The 16031-nt window shown below is 38.3% G+C and overlaps 1 protein-coding gene across 1 annotated transcript; it reads left to right on the top strand.

Moving 5' to 3' along the window:
• Window positions 1-487: 487 nt before the first annotated feature.
• LOC135154898 (dual specificity tyrosine-phosphorylation-regulated kinase 1A-like) lies at window positions 488-3409 on the top strand. The gene is made up of 3 exons (XM_064103128.1): window positions 488-611; window positions 1755-1925; window positions 3191-3409. The coding sequence occupies exons 1-3, from the start codon at window positions 537-539 to the stop codon at window positions 3392-3394; spliced, it is 450 nt and encodes a 149-aa protein (XP_063959198.1). The 5' UTR covers window positions 488-536; the 3' UTR covers window positions 3395-3409.
• Window positions 3410-16031: the final 12622 nt, after the last annotated feature.

The following is a 16031-nucleotide window of genomic DNA, read 5'->3' as shown; positions in this document are numbered from 1 at the left end:
CCGATTTTGATGAAATTTTCAGCGTTATGCTTGTTTAATTTTTCTCTATTTATTCAAATCAACATTTTGCTGTGGTGGACTTGACCTTTAAAGTAAAATGGAACCTTTGGAACAAGATAGCTGGTGTGAAAACAGAAAAATCAAAGAAACAGATCAACAAAAGTTTGAGAAAAATTGAAAGAATAATAAGAAAGTTAGAAATGATAATTTGAACTTCAGATCATTATTGTAATGTATGTCGCATTGCCAACGGAGGGATCTCCTTGCCATTAGTGATCTCAATATTCAAATGCTAATAACTTTCTCATTATTTGTCAAATTTTTCTCAAACTTTCTCAAATCTTATTCTTTAAATTTTCTCTTTCCACCCAAGCCCACTTGTTCCAAAGGTTTCATTCCCCTTCACATAAAAACATTTTATTGGGTTCATATATTTGTAAGACTTAATATTAATCATTATTTTCTTTTTTTGTTTGTGTTTTCCAGGGCGCCGTAGTCTGAATGGTTGTGATGATGTATATTGTTTGACGGAGCAGATGAACGGCGAAATGTCGGTGCACTGCTCGAGCAACCAACTCAACGGACAGCCAGCTAATCATCCAGCCTCACAGGTATGTAGGGCAAGCAATTCTATAATAATACACTCCCACCATCACAACTACTACTACTATTCAGGGTGCCAGCCAGTCAGCGAAAAATCAGGGAATTTGATAAACAAAATACCTCAAATGAGGGAAAAATCAGGGAATTTTGATCAGCCCAACAGTCGAAAGCATGGTAGTCAGTCAGACTCTGTTATATTTTGTTGCATATCAAAACAACATCCATTGAATGACTGGTTCTGGTGGTACTAATTAGTTTTGCATTATTGTTTTTATGCCGAAAATAAATGTAATTCACTGCAACAACTTAGAAAACATGCAAAACTTGGGAATGGGTTTTAATAATTATCTGGGAAGTTTTAAACTTCATCAGGGAAAAATCTGGGAATTTTGTTTTCTTGAAAAGCTGGGAACTCTATCATTACCACCACTGCTACTAGTATTACCACGATTTTCTCAGTTATCATTGCTATGATCATTGTTGTCATCACTGTCATTATCAACATTATCAATATCATTATCATCATCATCATCACTATCATCAACAATATCAATATTATCAACATCATCATCAGTATCAACACCATCAATATCATTATCATCACCATCATTATCAACATTATCAATATCATTATCACTATAATCGTGATTATCATCACTGTCATCATCCTCATCACTATCGTTATCAACGTCATCATCATCATTATCACTATCATCGTCATCATCATCATCATCACTGTCATCATTCTCATCAACATTTTCATCATCATCATCCTCCTCAAATTCAGTATCATCACCATCCACTGAACCATCATCACTGCTAAAATCCTAATCATCATTGATATCACATTCCGTTTCATCTTCACTATTTGATCAATATCTTCCAAACATGATCACCAATATTACAATCTTTTACTGTCCCACATACTAATTTCCATGTCTGCTCTTCGCCTGTGTTTAGGAGACCCCTATTGGCCTTCCCAAAACTACCGCCATCATCATGTTGTACAATCCCACATACTTGTTTCCATGTTTGTTCTTTGCCTGTTTTTAGGAGACCCCTAATGGCCTTCCCATAACTACCGCCATCATCATATGATTTTGTACAGCCCCACGTACTAATTTCCATGTTGTTCTTTGCCTGTTTTTTAGGAGACCCCTATTGGCCCCAACGCGGCACATCGTGAGCCCATCCTGCAGCAGCAGGCGGAGGAGATGGCAGCGATGCAGAGTCGTATCCCTCACACGTTCAGGGACGCGACCCATGCCCCCCTTAGGAAGCTGAGCATTGACCTAATCAAGACTTATAAACACATCAATGAAGTAAGTTAGTTTGATTATGATACAAAATATATACTGCAGCTTTAAGGAAAAAGTCTTTGGGTGGTTCCATATTTCCTCATTCACAAAAATACTAGATATTATAAAAATGTGAAACCGGAGGTATATTTAATACCGTCATACTGAAAGAAGGTCTGCAAGCTAGTAATTGCTTTTCAAAATGAGAACTTTCATAGGAATCAATGCAAGGTGGCGAGTGTACTTTGTGCAATGTGAAAACAAAGAACAAGAACCCTAGATCTGAGCTACGAAGAATGTGTATCATTTCTATGAGAATGCCAGTCTTGCTGGCTTGTAATTTATCTGGTTCATTCATTCGTGAATGCACAGAATATTGAATTATCAGGTATTGTGAGGCCTCCTCTTGTAGTAATCATTTTTTGTAATCAATTTGGTATTTTAGCAGTTGATTTTAAGTAAATTTATGTTTTTGTCCATTATCCTGCTGTGGTTTGTTTAATTGCAGTTCTTTTAACAAAAACTGTGTGATTGAGGAAATTGCCTTGAAATAGTTTGTCACAAATGATGTGTGTGTCTTTGTTTACATCTTAGCCTAATAAGGTAAACAAAGACATGAGCAATTACGAATATGGGCACTGTTGCATAAAAGTTACGATAACTTTGACATCCAATGGTACATGAAATTACCATGGCAATACTGATCAACAGCCAATCAGAATCAAGGATTCCATGCAAGTTACCATTGCATGGGAATTATGCAACGGGCCCCTGATATCAAATTGGCCATCACATGGGGTAGGGGGCAATGTCAAATAATAAACACAGTGATTCAGTGTTAAATACAGGGACAATATGTATTTCTAGTTCTTTTTTAAATATAACATTTATCATTCATTGAAGTTCATGTACATGCATTATATAAAAAATAATTGTTTATTTACATGTATGAAAAGAATTTCCCCATGAAATTGAAAAGACAAGAAAACTTAATTATAAATAATAAAAATAAGAGTAGCAATGGGTGGGGGCATGTCACAAAATAATTCACCATCGATCTTTACCAACAACCTCTATAGGCCTAAGCTTCTGAAATCCACAGACCTGTTTGGTTGATTGAAAATTAAAAAATTTGTTAGCAGAAAAAAAATCAGAGATATAATGCCTCAAGAAATGCACAAGCAAGAATTGCACTGATTCACTTTTCAATTCTGAGGCAAAGGCGAGTTTATACTCATGAAAGAAAAAGAAAATCCCTTTCATTTTGTGTTTGTCTTGTTACCTTCCAGGTATACTATGCCAAGAAAAAAAGGAGAGCGTTACCGGCGCAGGGGGATGACACGAGCCACAAGAAGGAAAAGCGCCTCTACAACGACGGTTACGACGACGACAATTACGACTACATCATCAAGAACGGCGAGAAGTGGAACGATCGCTACGAGATCGACTCACTCATCGGCAAGGGCTCTTTTGGGCAGGTGAGTGTACCTTGATCAATTAGTTCGCTTCATGGTCGCAATCTGTTATCCATGCACAATGCATCATTTTGCTTACAAAACTTTCAAAAGGTGACATAAAAGACTAGATGAGTCTGAAGAAAGGTATCTTCTTGAGTGCCTTAAGGAGGTCAAAGACAATACCATAAAACAAAGGTAAGTCCAAGGCAGTGCTGATCAAGATGTTCAAAGAAAATCATCATTCTCAGAACACAAGTAAGTTGAAGAATATTGATCTTTCAAGTGCAAAGAAAGTTTTTCCTGATCATAATAATAATAGCGGTATATTTACCCAGGGTAGCCACTTCAGTTCCAAAAACTTGCTTTGCCTAGGTGCTCAAGCATTCAAGGAATTAATCCTGCCGGGTACCCATTCACCTCAACTGGGTCGAGTGCAGCACAATGTGGATACATTTCTTGCTGAAGGAAAACACGCCATGGCTAGGATTCGAACCCATAAAAGGAGTAAAAGATAATAATGTTCTTTCAAGAAGTTTGAAGAAAGTTACTGTTTTAGGAGCATTAAGTTAGTCAAAGACAGTGATCAACCAGCGCATTTCACACAGTGCAGAGAAAATTATCTTCCTCCTAGTGTAAAGTAAGATTTAGACAATACTTTAATAGCTTACAAGAGGTATGAAAAAAGTGATGGAAAAGTTACCTTCTTAAGGACATACTGACAAAGATAGTATTAACCTTTTAAGAAATGCAAAGGAGGATTATCTTTTTGCTGTAATGATCTTTCAAAAAGTGTGAAGTTGTTTTCTTAAGAACAGAAAATAAGATGAAGACAAAACTTGACCTCTGGTTTGAAGCTATCTAATCGCTGTTAGAGGATTATAAAATCATTCAATCCTTAGGATTAGTGATAATCCTTAGCATTCAGGATCTAAAATTAACCATTGGATTAAAATTTCCTTTGTCACAAGAATTGATGAGAGCGCAGGACACTGGAGCAAATATCCTCCACCAGAAATGCCATGATCATATAAAGCCACTGACTTGGTGGCTTTATATCAAGGTTTGCTTCATAGGTGGAAGAAGTAAAAGAAAAAGTTTCTTATTAATGCTTTGTGAAAGCTGGTCAGGTGGAGACTACAGAATAGGTTACTTTAAAGAATGAGGAATAAGGATTATGCAGTCCCACTTGCCAAACCATTGGAACTAACTCTGCTAATTTATAAAGGCAAGATAGGTTAATGCAATGGATATAAAGAAATCCTTTATTCCACTATTATGATTCTATTTGCAATGAGATAGTGTGTCTGTCTGGCTTTCTGAATCTCCAGACGAAAGATTTTGAGAAGTAGTGCTGCGAGACTAATATGTCACTCCAAGTCCAACTCTGTGAAGATCATTTGAAAGTGAATTCTACATGTTTTTTCATGATGTTATATTGCAGAGTCTCAAACATCTGAAGAATTAAATTTGCCTGTGTGAGATAGAATTGTAATACTTACATGTACATGTATTACCACTGGATAATAGCGCTAAGCTTCTTGGGAAACCTATGCTACTTAAACAGCTTGTCAATGGTCTTTCCTACCCTAATCCTTCACCCGCTACAATGTACTCACATACCTGTCAAATAGCCTAGGGTATCCAGTGGTCAGGATTAGAAGGGTTAATCTCTCAATGAATACCAGTTTGACCAGTCAAACTTTGACCAGTGACTGACTAATTCCTTTCGAATGGTCTCTTCTCCAATCCATAATTCATTCTTTCTTTGTGTGGCACCAAGTTGCAAATGACATGATACATCCAGTGTATTCTTCATGCTATCATTCACCAGAAAGTGCGACTGCAGCTCCACCCCCAGGTTTATTTGTTGGGGAGGCTCCCGTAGTGCATTGCCCTGCTGCAGTGTCAGAGGGTCGTAACAGGTCCAGACAAGTTCCAACTTGAATCGCTGCCCACGGAGCACATGTTTGTGGAATGCATGAAAACTCTGGAAAGTTACTGAAATGCCTCATTTTTCAAGCTGAGGGCAAACCGCAAGCATATTCGAACATTCTACTTCATTTAATGATGTGCCTTGGAATTATATTGGAATGATAGTCCTTGGTGCCTTGATTTCTCGATCTTCGTGATAATTTCTGCATCAGAAAAAAAGTTTCCATATATTTAGTTTTCTTGTGATTTCGTTTTGCCTTTGAAAGAACTTCGCGATGAAGTTCTATAGGATGTGTCAGAAATGCCATTCTCGTTTGTATATGTGCTGGATACAGGTGCAGTGAAGTTCTACGAAAGTTGGATACATGTTGGATATATGCCCTTGTATTCTACGTAACTTGCATATTGGATACCAGAAAAATTAATGGACATATTCATATAGTGCCCTCTATTGTTTAATGATGTGGTGATGACTGACTTTGTACTTCCATTTTTTGTGGAATAAGTTGGACAAAGTCCACATTAGAATTTCAAACTTCCTAGATGGAAATAAATTCATGGTAGCCTCGATGTTCTAAAATTTGAACCGATTCAGTACTTAAGTGCCATCTATAAAGACTCTAACTTGGCATCGTGGGATGTCACTTCAATCCAAATTTCTTGAAAACTTACGAAGTGATGCAGAAGTTCGAGGTTCGAGACGTCATATCGTTTGGATGATGATGTTAACTGTTGGCCCCAGACCTAAATAATCATATATGATCGATACACGTCTGTCAAACTATTTTAAACACAAACTCCTTTTAAATTATTCCTGGTAATCACCAAGACCAAATCATGAGGGATTCGCTTGACTTTGAGTTGTTCTTTTCGCTGTGGGACGATGATTTGATACGGAAACCAATGACCTACCAGAACATCTATGAGGAAGGGATTCTTTGGAGATACCAGATCATTTCTGTGGTCGGATGCGGCGCTCATGGAAAGGTACAAAGTATACTTCGTTGACCCCTGAAAATACAAATTTTTGTGCGATCCATGTGTGCATTCCATGGGGGGAAGCTCCCCCACTTAACCTCATCAGACTTTGCGGAGAGCTTTCGGATTCCTGATATGTGCATTTGAATTATTTTGCTCCTCAAAAAAGTCACCAGATTAAAGGAGTAGGGTGTTAAATATCGTCTCACATTGATTTTTTGAATTTTGATATGATACAACTTTTTCATTTAGGGACCGTATTTTTATTATTGAGGTCCGTTCGCATGCAGGAGAACGCTGGACAGTTTCAAGAACGGGTTCCGACGATTTGTGGGCGTGGCAATGAACTTGTGGGTGTGGCAATGAACTTATCGGCGGGAACGAAGCGGAATGGTGGTCGGCGGAATGCAGGAGAATGGTACCCAGTCACATCCTGGCGTCAGAGATGTGAGAATCGCGGAACGAAGCGGAATAGGACCTAGTCACAGCGCACGAGCAAAACTGGTGCGCCGAGGATCTCGGCGCCGGCCGGTATAGAATGCTCGCTCAGCTTAGCTCTCAAGAAAACAGCGGCATGAGTACAAGTGCGCTTGCTTTAATTTAATCTAGAAGTAAATTATCAGTTGATGCTTTACCACCATTATCAATATCCTTTCTTCCCTTATTCCCTTTCTCGTGCATGTGATATGTGTGACACTTGACTGAGGCCCGTATTTTGTTTTGGATTCGAGTACTAGTATGGAGGCGAAGTGTGTTCGAACATCCAACCTCCATGGTTCAAAGTAACTACCGGTAGTTGTGTCGCGTCGGACGTGATTTTGGTTGGTTGATTGATATTATTTTTTGCAGAGGGGGGGGGGGGGGGGGGGGGGGGTCATTAATTTTTTTTCTCCCATTGCCTGCATTGTGATATGAAATGATTTTGTTACAATTATTTTCTGCATTTGATGAATCATTGTATGCCTTTCTTCAATTATTATTTTGACATGAATTCATGAATTCTAGATTTACTGTACTCCAACGGGTATGAATTGAATTAATTACCGTAAGATGAAAAATTATACGAATTGGAATATAGCGAAATTCCATAAAGATTTGACCCAACATACCGGTACTAAGAATATCTGGCTTCCAATGCCTAGAAATGGGCCACATCACGCGTCTTCCAAATGAGTGCCAGTTGGTAAACTGTCATAAAGTCATTTTCATAAGGTGTTAATTATTTTGAAGTCCACCTATATGTTTTAAGCAACCTCATAATAGAATAGCCTTTAATTAAAAAAAAACCCAAAACAAACAAACAAACCGTTCGGCAGGAGGCAAGGTCATGCAGGGCGACCTGACGGAGGGAGAGAGATTAGAAGAGGGAGACGGGTGGAATCGACTAGAAGTGGTGTGATTTATTGATTAAAAAGTGAACTTTTCTGATTTATTATATTTTGTGTGTGTGTGTGTTGGGGGGGGGGGGGTGACTGAGGTTGACCAACGAGTATTAGACCCTTGTACTATTTTCGTTAAAACGTAGTCCAACACAACTGCAGGCAAAAAAAAGGCTATCTACGTATAACTCGACAATGAAAAAAAAACACCAAAGAATAAGTAATTTCACAGAAGGTTTAATGGCAATTTGACAGATTTATTAATTTCCTGATAGCATACATTATCCCATCAAATGACAATGTGTTTATTTTTTTCAACTGTTGAACATGTCGCTCACAACCCATGAACGAGGCATGAAGACGGCATATCATATATCAAGCCATTTTCCAGTATAATCTGCTCATCCCCACTCTCTTTCTCTCTCCCATCCCTCCATGGTTTGGAGATCGAGAGGCTCTTGTAATCACCTTTGCATTACTAACTTACGCTCCAGTGGGACTTAGAATTTGCACAAAAGACTACTCTGGGATATCGGAGGTTGACTAGAATTTTGTCAACCTGGGGGGGGGGGGGGGCTGGGGTTCATAGGCTTATTTTGTCTTACATGTAGAAATCAATTTACATCGCCAGAATGTAATCCAACGAGAATAGGGGAACGGAGCTTTAAGAAAAGATTCCTTCGTGATATTAAACAAAATTATTTATTCCTTGATAGCAAATTTAACGTTTCTAGTAGTTCCAGCATAACCATGGAGTAAAAGTAGTTTTATGAAGACATCTCGAGTGGGAATTTCCACCCCGGCCCCCTCTCTCTCCCTCTCTTTAATACATCTTCAGCTCGCCCCTTGGAGTACGGCTGGGGGTGTGTATTGACGCAAAAACTCTTCCACACTCCGTCATGAAAAAGAGAATCAATGATACAGGTTTGTGTCGAATGAACAAAACAAAAATAAACATTATTCGGCCGATCGGTCAGACCATAGATAAGCATAGCAACATACATTTAACAATACTAAATCATATTCAAGAAATGCATGCAAATGAAAAAAAAATTGACAAAGCGTCACTCAATTATTATGACAGCAGCAGCCGGGGGGGGGGGGTACCCATTCTGCTGTGTCCGAAATTCGTCGAAAAGTCAGTTATAGAATTGATCATATTCTGTCAAATGAATCTAAAACTTCGAGATAATATATTCAAAACGCGACAAAACCCGAGTGATCACAATGAGAGGTGAAGAGGTGGGGGGGGGGGGGTACGTGAGATCGAGTATCAACGAGAAATTAACCCCTGCGAGTGTGCTCCACATGCATTACTAATAGTATGCATTACACGTATCGTGTGTGTGTGCATACAGCATGCAAAGCTGTGTATACGCGCTCTAGCTATCTATAAATAGAAAATATGAATACTAATTAGGTGAAATCGTATGCGCGTACACCGTATACGTGCATGCTATGATTGCATACATAAATGCATACACGTAGATATTCTATATGGAGCTAGCTAGGGCCAGGGGTTTGATTTTAGTGCCCATGTATATATGGGCATGGCCTGCATGTATTCGCCCTAAATTTAATCATCTATTATATTTTGTGTTACCCTCATACACTACATTTCCTAGTTTTGCAATAACCAAGACGTGCCATTTCACTAAATAAGACCTTTGTATATTTTCCCTTTATTCATTCATTGAATTAATTAGCTTAATGCAAGTTTTATTACCCCTACAAACTGACACTAAATAATGTTCCTGTAACATGATCATTAATTTATGCATTCTGCTCTTGCTTCGCTCTCGCATTATTTATTTGAGGCTATATTTTTTGGGAGGGCAGTTAAAATCTCAAATTTTCATAAGACATAACAAAAAGCCTTATATGCTTCCCACTTGATCATTAATTTACTTTCTTAGACTTTCTTTAATTAATGCACTGTATGCACAAACGTATTCATGTTTACCGTTTTTCAATGCATGTGAATAAAAATGATTTAGAATTTATATTTCATTAATCAGGAATGTTGCACGAACAGTCCATCTACATTTCAACCTTCATTCATCGTCACTCCTGTATAATTGGAAAATATGTCAAATGGTTCAGTTGTCATTTTAAAAGATGTAAAACTAAAATTAAGGACAACCCAGGGCCTTAGGCCCTATCTTTATTTGCATACTTGTTCTTATTGATTTAATTCATTTTCGATTCTTGTGAGATCTCATTTCATACCATTATCATTGTTGCCATTATTACACGATGGATCATTGGTCTTAACTAAGGCCCGTCGATGGATCATGAACTAAAGGCCCGACGAAGGATCATTGGTCTTTTATAAGGCCTGACGAAGGATCAGATTGCCATTGATAAAGTAAGTACATGTACCAAAGGGTGGGGGGCTGGGGGTGACATTTGTGTAATAAGAATTCACGTACGTTTTAGGGGGCAAGATGGCGTATAAAGGGCAAGATCTGGAAGCTTGGGAGCGCGCGATCATGAACATCATCAAAATGGAGATTCACGATCGACAGTAAATTATAATTGGGGGGCCGGGGGGGGGGGGGGCGGGGGTATGATAGCGCAGGCCTTTCCCCGGCCCCTATAAGATCGGAGGGTCGTTAGTCGTAAAAGTAGAGGGTCGTATCGTTCGTTTAAGGACAAGCCTACCCCAACTAAAAAAAATATTTGAAAAAAGAGAAAAATCTAAAAGCATAACATTGAAAATGACATCAAAATCGGATATAAAATAGTTATGAAATTTCAAAGTTTCGCTTAATTTCACATAACACTTGTATGCACATCCTGGTCGGTATGCAAACGACGAGACTGATGACGTCATCCACTCACTATTTCTTTTGTATTTTATTATACGAAATATGAAATATTCTAAATTTCTCCTCATTGTCAAGTGAAACAGTGATCAATTCCTCCCATGTGGAATTTGCATTGTTTATTACAATATGGTTCGGTCAAGTCGGTCAAATCTGTAAAAAAAAAAAAAATTATTGTATAATTATTCAAACCATTTAGTGAGTGATGGACATCATGGACTGACCCATTTGCATGTCACCGAGTTGTGCACATCACCGTTTTGTGAAAAATAAGCGAAATTTTAAAATACCACAACTTTCTTATTTTACATCCAATTTTGATGAAATTTTCAGTGTTAGGCTAGTTTGATTTTTCTCTATTTATTAAAATCAACATTTTGCTGGGGTGGACTTCACCTTCAATTATAAGGAAAGGAGTGTCGCTAAACAAATAGTAGAGGGTCGCCGGTCATAAGAGTGTCGCTATAAAGTACGAGAAGACTGTTACATAGTCATCATCATGTTAAAGGGGGTCGCTATTCATAATCAAAGAAGAGGATCGCTAGCATACAGTTATAACATGGAAAAGCTTAGCTAGGTTTAATATTCATAAGGGTCGCCAGTAGTAAAACATAGACACGATAGACTCGTAATATATAGTCATAACAGAAGAGGGTCGCAAGTCATTAAAGCAGAAGGGGATCGCAGGTCATTAATAGTATTAGTAATGCCAGAGGTCACCAGTCACAATATTTATGGGGGTGACTTAAACTATATTTTCCCCAATAAGACATCTCAAAAGGTCTAAGTTAATTACAAATGCAAGGTCAAAGCGCGAGCTCTTTTTGGATACTTCATTTATTCAGACCTGAAAATTTGAAACAACGCAATTGGCCGTAAATTCTTATTCATAGACTTAAAGACATTATGAAGAGAATAACTTGGCCATTGATATGAGCATTAAGAATAATTAGGGATGCACCATTAGATATCCAGGGGGGCTGGAAGTTAAAAAACAAAACTTGTTAAATGAGCAAAAAAAATCTTGACTCGCCATCAGAGTAAAAAAAAAATTGGTCCACTGATAAATCATATGAAAGGGGCAAAAACTGCTCGTGCTTCGCGCTCGCATTATTCATTTATTTGAGCCTAGTATTTCGGGGGGGAGGGGGTTACTCAGTGTGTTCCTTATGTAAAGGCGCTTAAAATCTCAAATTTTCATATCACATAAAAATCGTCTTATAGGCTTCCCATCACTTGCATCAAGATATCAATCCTTTTCATTACAAAAAGTACATAGAATGTCCTGTTTGGGGGTCTAAACCTTAAAAAATAGCACACACTTTCCGCTCATATTAGATCATGGTTACAAAACTAAGTGTTTAGAATGTCCGGTCATGAAATCGAGTTTTCAAAGGAGGTAAAAAAAAAGGTAAATTGCCGATTCGTCCATTGCCAACACATCTTCTCACGTCCATCAACATTACGTCTAACAATCATTATAGGTCAATGACCATAATGTGCTATCAACATTTAGTCTAATCACCAGTTAGTCTATGACCATTTCGTCTAACCAGTTGGATTAATACTCGTTGATTTCCATTTGTTTTGCCGAATAAACATTTTAGACCAATTGTATAAAGAAATGACTTTTGGACCAACTGGTTATTAGACGAAATGGCAATTATACCATGCGTATATTTTGACAACTGATGGTAGACAAACTTCTATTATACGAGTTGGTAATTTGACGAACTAGTATTTGACTTAATGAAATTTTTTTTGACTAAAGCTACTTAGCGCCCCTCTTAGTATAATGAGCAGTGACCCTCTTCATTGATTATTATTAAAGGTCAAGTCCACCCCAGAAAATGTTGATTTGAATAAATAGAGAAAAATCGAACGAGCACAACGCTGAAATTTCATCAAAATCAGATGTTAAATAAGAAAGTAATGACATATTAAGGTTTCGCTTATTTTCACAAAATATAGTGATATGCACAATTAAGTGACATGCAAATGAGACAGACGATGGTGTCCATCACTGTTTTTTTATTGTTTGAATTATACAATATTTATTTTTTAAACAGATTTGGCAATAAGGACCAACCATATAGTATTAATCAATGCTAACTCCACATGTTCAGAGAGGAATTGATTGCTGTTTCAGTTGACAATGAGGAAAATAGTTCATATAATGAAATACAAAATAGTGAGTGGATGACGTCATCAGTCTTCTCATTTGCATATCGACCAGGATATTTTTTTCGTAAAATTAAGTGTAACTATAAAATGCCACAACTTTTTTTTTACATCCGATTTCGAGGAAATTTTCAGTGCTATGCTTGTTTGAATTTTCTCTTTTTATTCAAACCAACTTTTGTTGTGGTGGACTTCTCCTTTGAATAAAGATCATTATTAATTTCGTCTCCCGAAAAATTCCCTTTAAAAATGTCAAGCTCATCAGAGAGAGAAGGGAGGGGCAACGTCTTCCGTCCCAAGTGATCGCAGTTTTGCACTCGAATGGGGGCCCGGGAATGGGTGTATATTTTTTTCCTTCAAATTTACGGGGTGTGCCTCCCCCCCTCCCCCTCCTTTGATCCGTGCCTGCAATGGAATTTGTCATCTAGGGCAAAAAGATGTTGAAATAATAAAAAGTGTTCCTGTCAGCTGATGATTCCGAACAGGAAAATGACAAGCCTTCATGTTGTTTCATGTTGTTTCTTACCTTAGAATGTCCAGTGGAATCTGTTCCTTCCCCGTCGTCGAACCAGGGACGTCTGTTAGTCCCTGGTCTCATGTCCCCGGTTACATGTAAATTAATGATCCATCGTAGGGCCTGAGTTCAAGCCAAGTAGATAGGATAGAATTGGATAGTGGACAACATCCGCGAGAAAAAAAAAATCATGAACAAGGCTTATAGCTGTTTATCGTTGTTAGGCGGGTGCACGAATTCAGCCAAAACACAAAGAACGAGAAAACAGCCCCGGGCTGAAAATATTTAGATCTAGATGAATAGAATAAAATTCAGGGCCAAATGCTGAAAAGTTCATTAGAATCGGATAAGTTATTGAACTTCAACGATTTGCATCCCCCGGGTACTCTGGTGAAACAATTCTTGGCATGTCTTCATGAATATTCATTCGGTGGGCTGATTATGTCACATACTTTCCTTTTTCTTATGTCATTACATGAAATCATAATTGTTTCATTTTTCATTATGTAAATGATGTGTCTCAATTATTATGAAATACGTTGCAGTAAGAAATACATAATGCACGTAATCAGTTATCAGTCCAATTGTTTAAGTCCTTGGTAGGAAACTTTTGAATTTATAGTACACCTAATTTTCATATAATAAAATACAAAAGAACAAGACAGTGGGGATATGGCATCATCAGCCCAAGGCTAATGAATATTCATGAAGACGAGCCTAGAGCTGTTTCACCAGAATAATGCAAATCTTTAATTGTTATCTGATTTTGATCAAATTTTCAGCATTTTGCTATTTGAATTTTATTCTTTTTAGTGAAATATGTCCAGCCTGGAACATCCCTTCAATCACGAAGGCCTAAATTGTAAATAGAGGACGTCATTTGCAAAATTGATGGAAGCGTGGCATTTAGTTTATTCTATCTTATACCTCGGTCACATTTGCTCCACGGCGGCCGTCGAGAACGGCATTTTTATTCATACCACATATGTAGCTATTCCAAAAAAATGTGACCGAGATATTAATCGTAATAATGGCAAAAAAATGTGAGGTACTAGTGATAGGCCTGGGAGTAAACATCGATTGATCGAATGGTTCGAATGGCTTGCCGCCAATCGCTAATCGATTAGCAAAATTTACACGAATCGAATGTAATCGAATTTAATCCCACCTGGCCTTCCATGCCCTCGATACACAATGTATGTTGTATGCATAGGTGTATAATAACTCTATGGTTGCATGTCTATGTGCTTAAAACAGAAAGTACACACACACAAGGAGCTGACTTGAGCCAATATGTGATTGGACATTCAATGGCCAATGAAACTTCTGGGATCGAGGTCGTGACTCCAGAAAAAATTGACCCCTCCCCATCTCTGTGTATGGGTGAGCATGGTGTGAGTGAGAGAGAGAAAGGATAGCGGTGGGAATTCTTTCACGTTTCAAAACAATGCAATCTCTTTTAGCCTCTCCCTCACACAATCAAAATAACATTCCAACACGCGCCATCACCTAATTCTAGATGTCGACTAGTTTCCCAAAACAGACCCACTTATAGGTTTAAATGATCAGAAATTGTAATTCTGAGAGGTATTTCAATTGAAAAATATTTTGCAAAATATTTTGAACATCATGGGCAGAGTACCACATGTGAGGGTTGGGGCGAGGTATGGGCAATGAATGAAATTTTACAATAAGCAAAAAGCACCACATGCGTGTCTGTCTCAAAGAATACTTCATGAATGAGTTGTTTACAGAGATGTAAATTGGACCCAAGACTATAGGCTGATTCATTCATATGCAGGGGTGTTGCACTTGGAGGGATGCATAATACAAGGATTGATTTGGGATAGATTTTCATTGGAACAATAAAGTGAAAGTTTTAATCTAATTCCATATAGTTTCTTTTAAAATAGAAATCAAAGAGAAGGGGGAATACTTGGCTTACTTTAATTTATAAGGAACAGATGTACTCTACCCTACATCAGATGTTCAATAATTGAAAAAACCTATTCGGGAGGTCTTCACAAGTAGGTCAACTAACTATTGGCTTAGAAGACGTGATTTCCGACGAACAATCGAATGGTTCGATTGTTTTTTCAGGAACTATAAATCGAATAGTAAAATTGACATTCGTCCCAGGCCGAAACTTGTGGCTCGTCAGAGTGCCCCCCTGCCCCCTCCCCCCCCCCCACCCCCGTAGGTACGCTAGTGATTACGATACGTAGACTGCAAAAGAGTAATATTCAAAATTCAAAGATAAAATGCCAAATTCCAACGAGGATATACCGGTATTTTAGAGTCGGAAATTAATAGAGGAGCGATTGCATCTTGGCCTGAGCTAACAAAGTCAGGGAATGGTAGGCAAGTTTCTTACAATTGCTTTATTATTGGTATTCGAGCCAAGCGATTGTCATCGCCTTTGAATTGGTATGGATTGGGGAGCGGCTACATAACAGTGCAGTACTACGAACTAGCTAGCGTGGAATCCATCGCTACTGCGGCGCTAGCTAGTGCAGCAGGCCTGGCCTGCCGCTGATACCTGCTCAGTGCATGCAGTGCGTGCAGATCGGCCGGAACGAAGCGGACAAAATTAGTTCTCCATCGTTCCGCCGATTTTTGGCTCCTCCCACTTTTCGACTCTGCCATGGAGGTGGGGCTAAAATCGTTCCCCGTTCCGACGCAGGATCCTGCAGGCGGATGGAGGAGAACGCCATCGATAATAAAACTACGGTCCCTTATATAATATGCCAAATTTTAGGCCAATTATCCAACAGCTACCATTGAATCTTAACCTCTAAGCAATTTCTACGGTAAACCACCATTCCAAGGAGAGCAAGATCGCTGAAAGACCATGAAACTTT

This window comes from Lytechinus pictus, chromosome 8 (assembly GCF_037042905.1).
Source record: "Lytechinus pictus isolate F3 Inbred chromosome 8, Lp3.0, whole genome shotgun sequence".
Classification (NCBI taxonomy): domain Eukaryota; kingdom Metazoa; phylum Echinodermata; class Echinoidea; order Temnopleuroida; family Toxopneustidae; genus Lytechinus; species Lytechinus pictus.
Note: the sequence above shows the minus strand (reverse complement) of the source record. Positions and strands in the feature narration are given on the sequence as shown.

What these genes read in the sequence shown, in the direction of transcription:
- LOC135154898 (XM_064103128.1), top strand. Translation starts at nt 537, where the DNA reads ATGAACGGCGAAATGTCGGTGCACTGCTCGAGCAACCAACTCAACGGA. An exon ending in CTAATCATCCAGCCTCACAG is followed by an intron (nt 612 to 1,754) that starts GTATGTAGGGCA and finishes CCTGTTTTTTAG; the next exon opens with GAGACCCCTATTGGCCCCAA. An exon ending in CTTATAAACACATCAATGAA is followed by an intron (nt 1,926 to 3,190) that starts GTAAGTTAGTTT and finishes GTTACCTTCCAG; the next exon opens with GTATACTATGCCAAGAAAAA.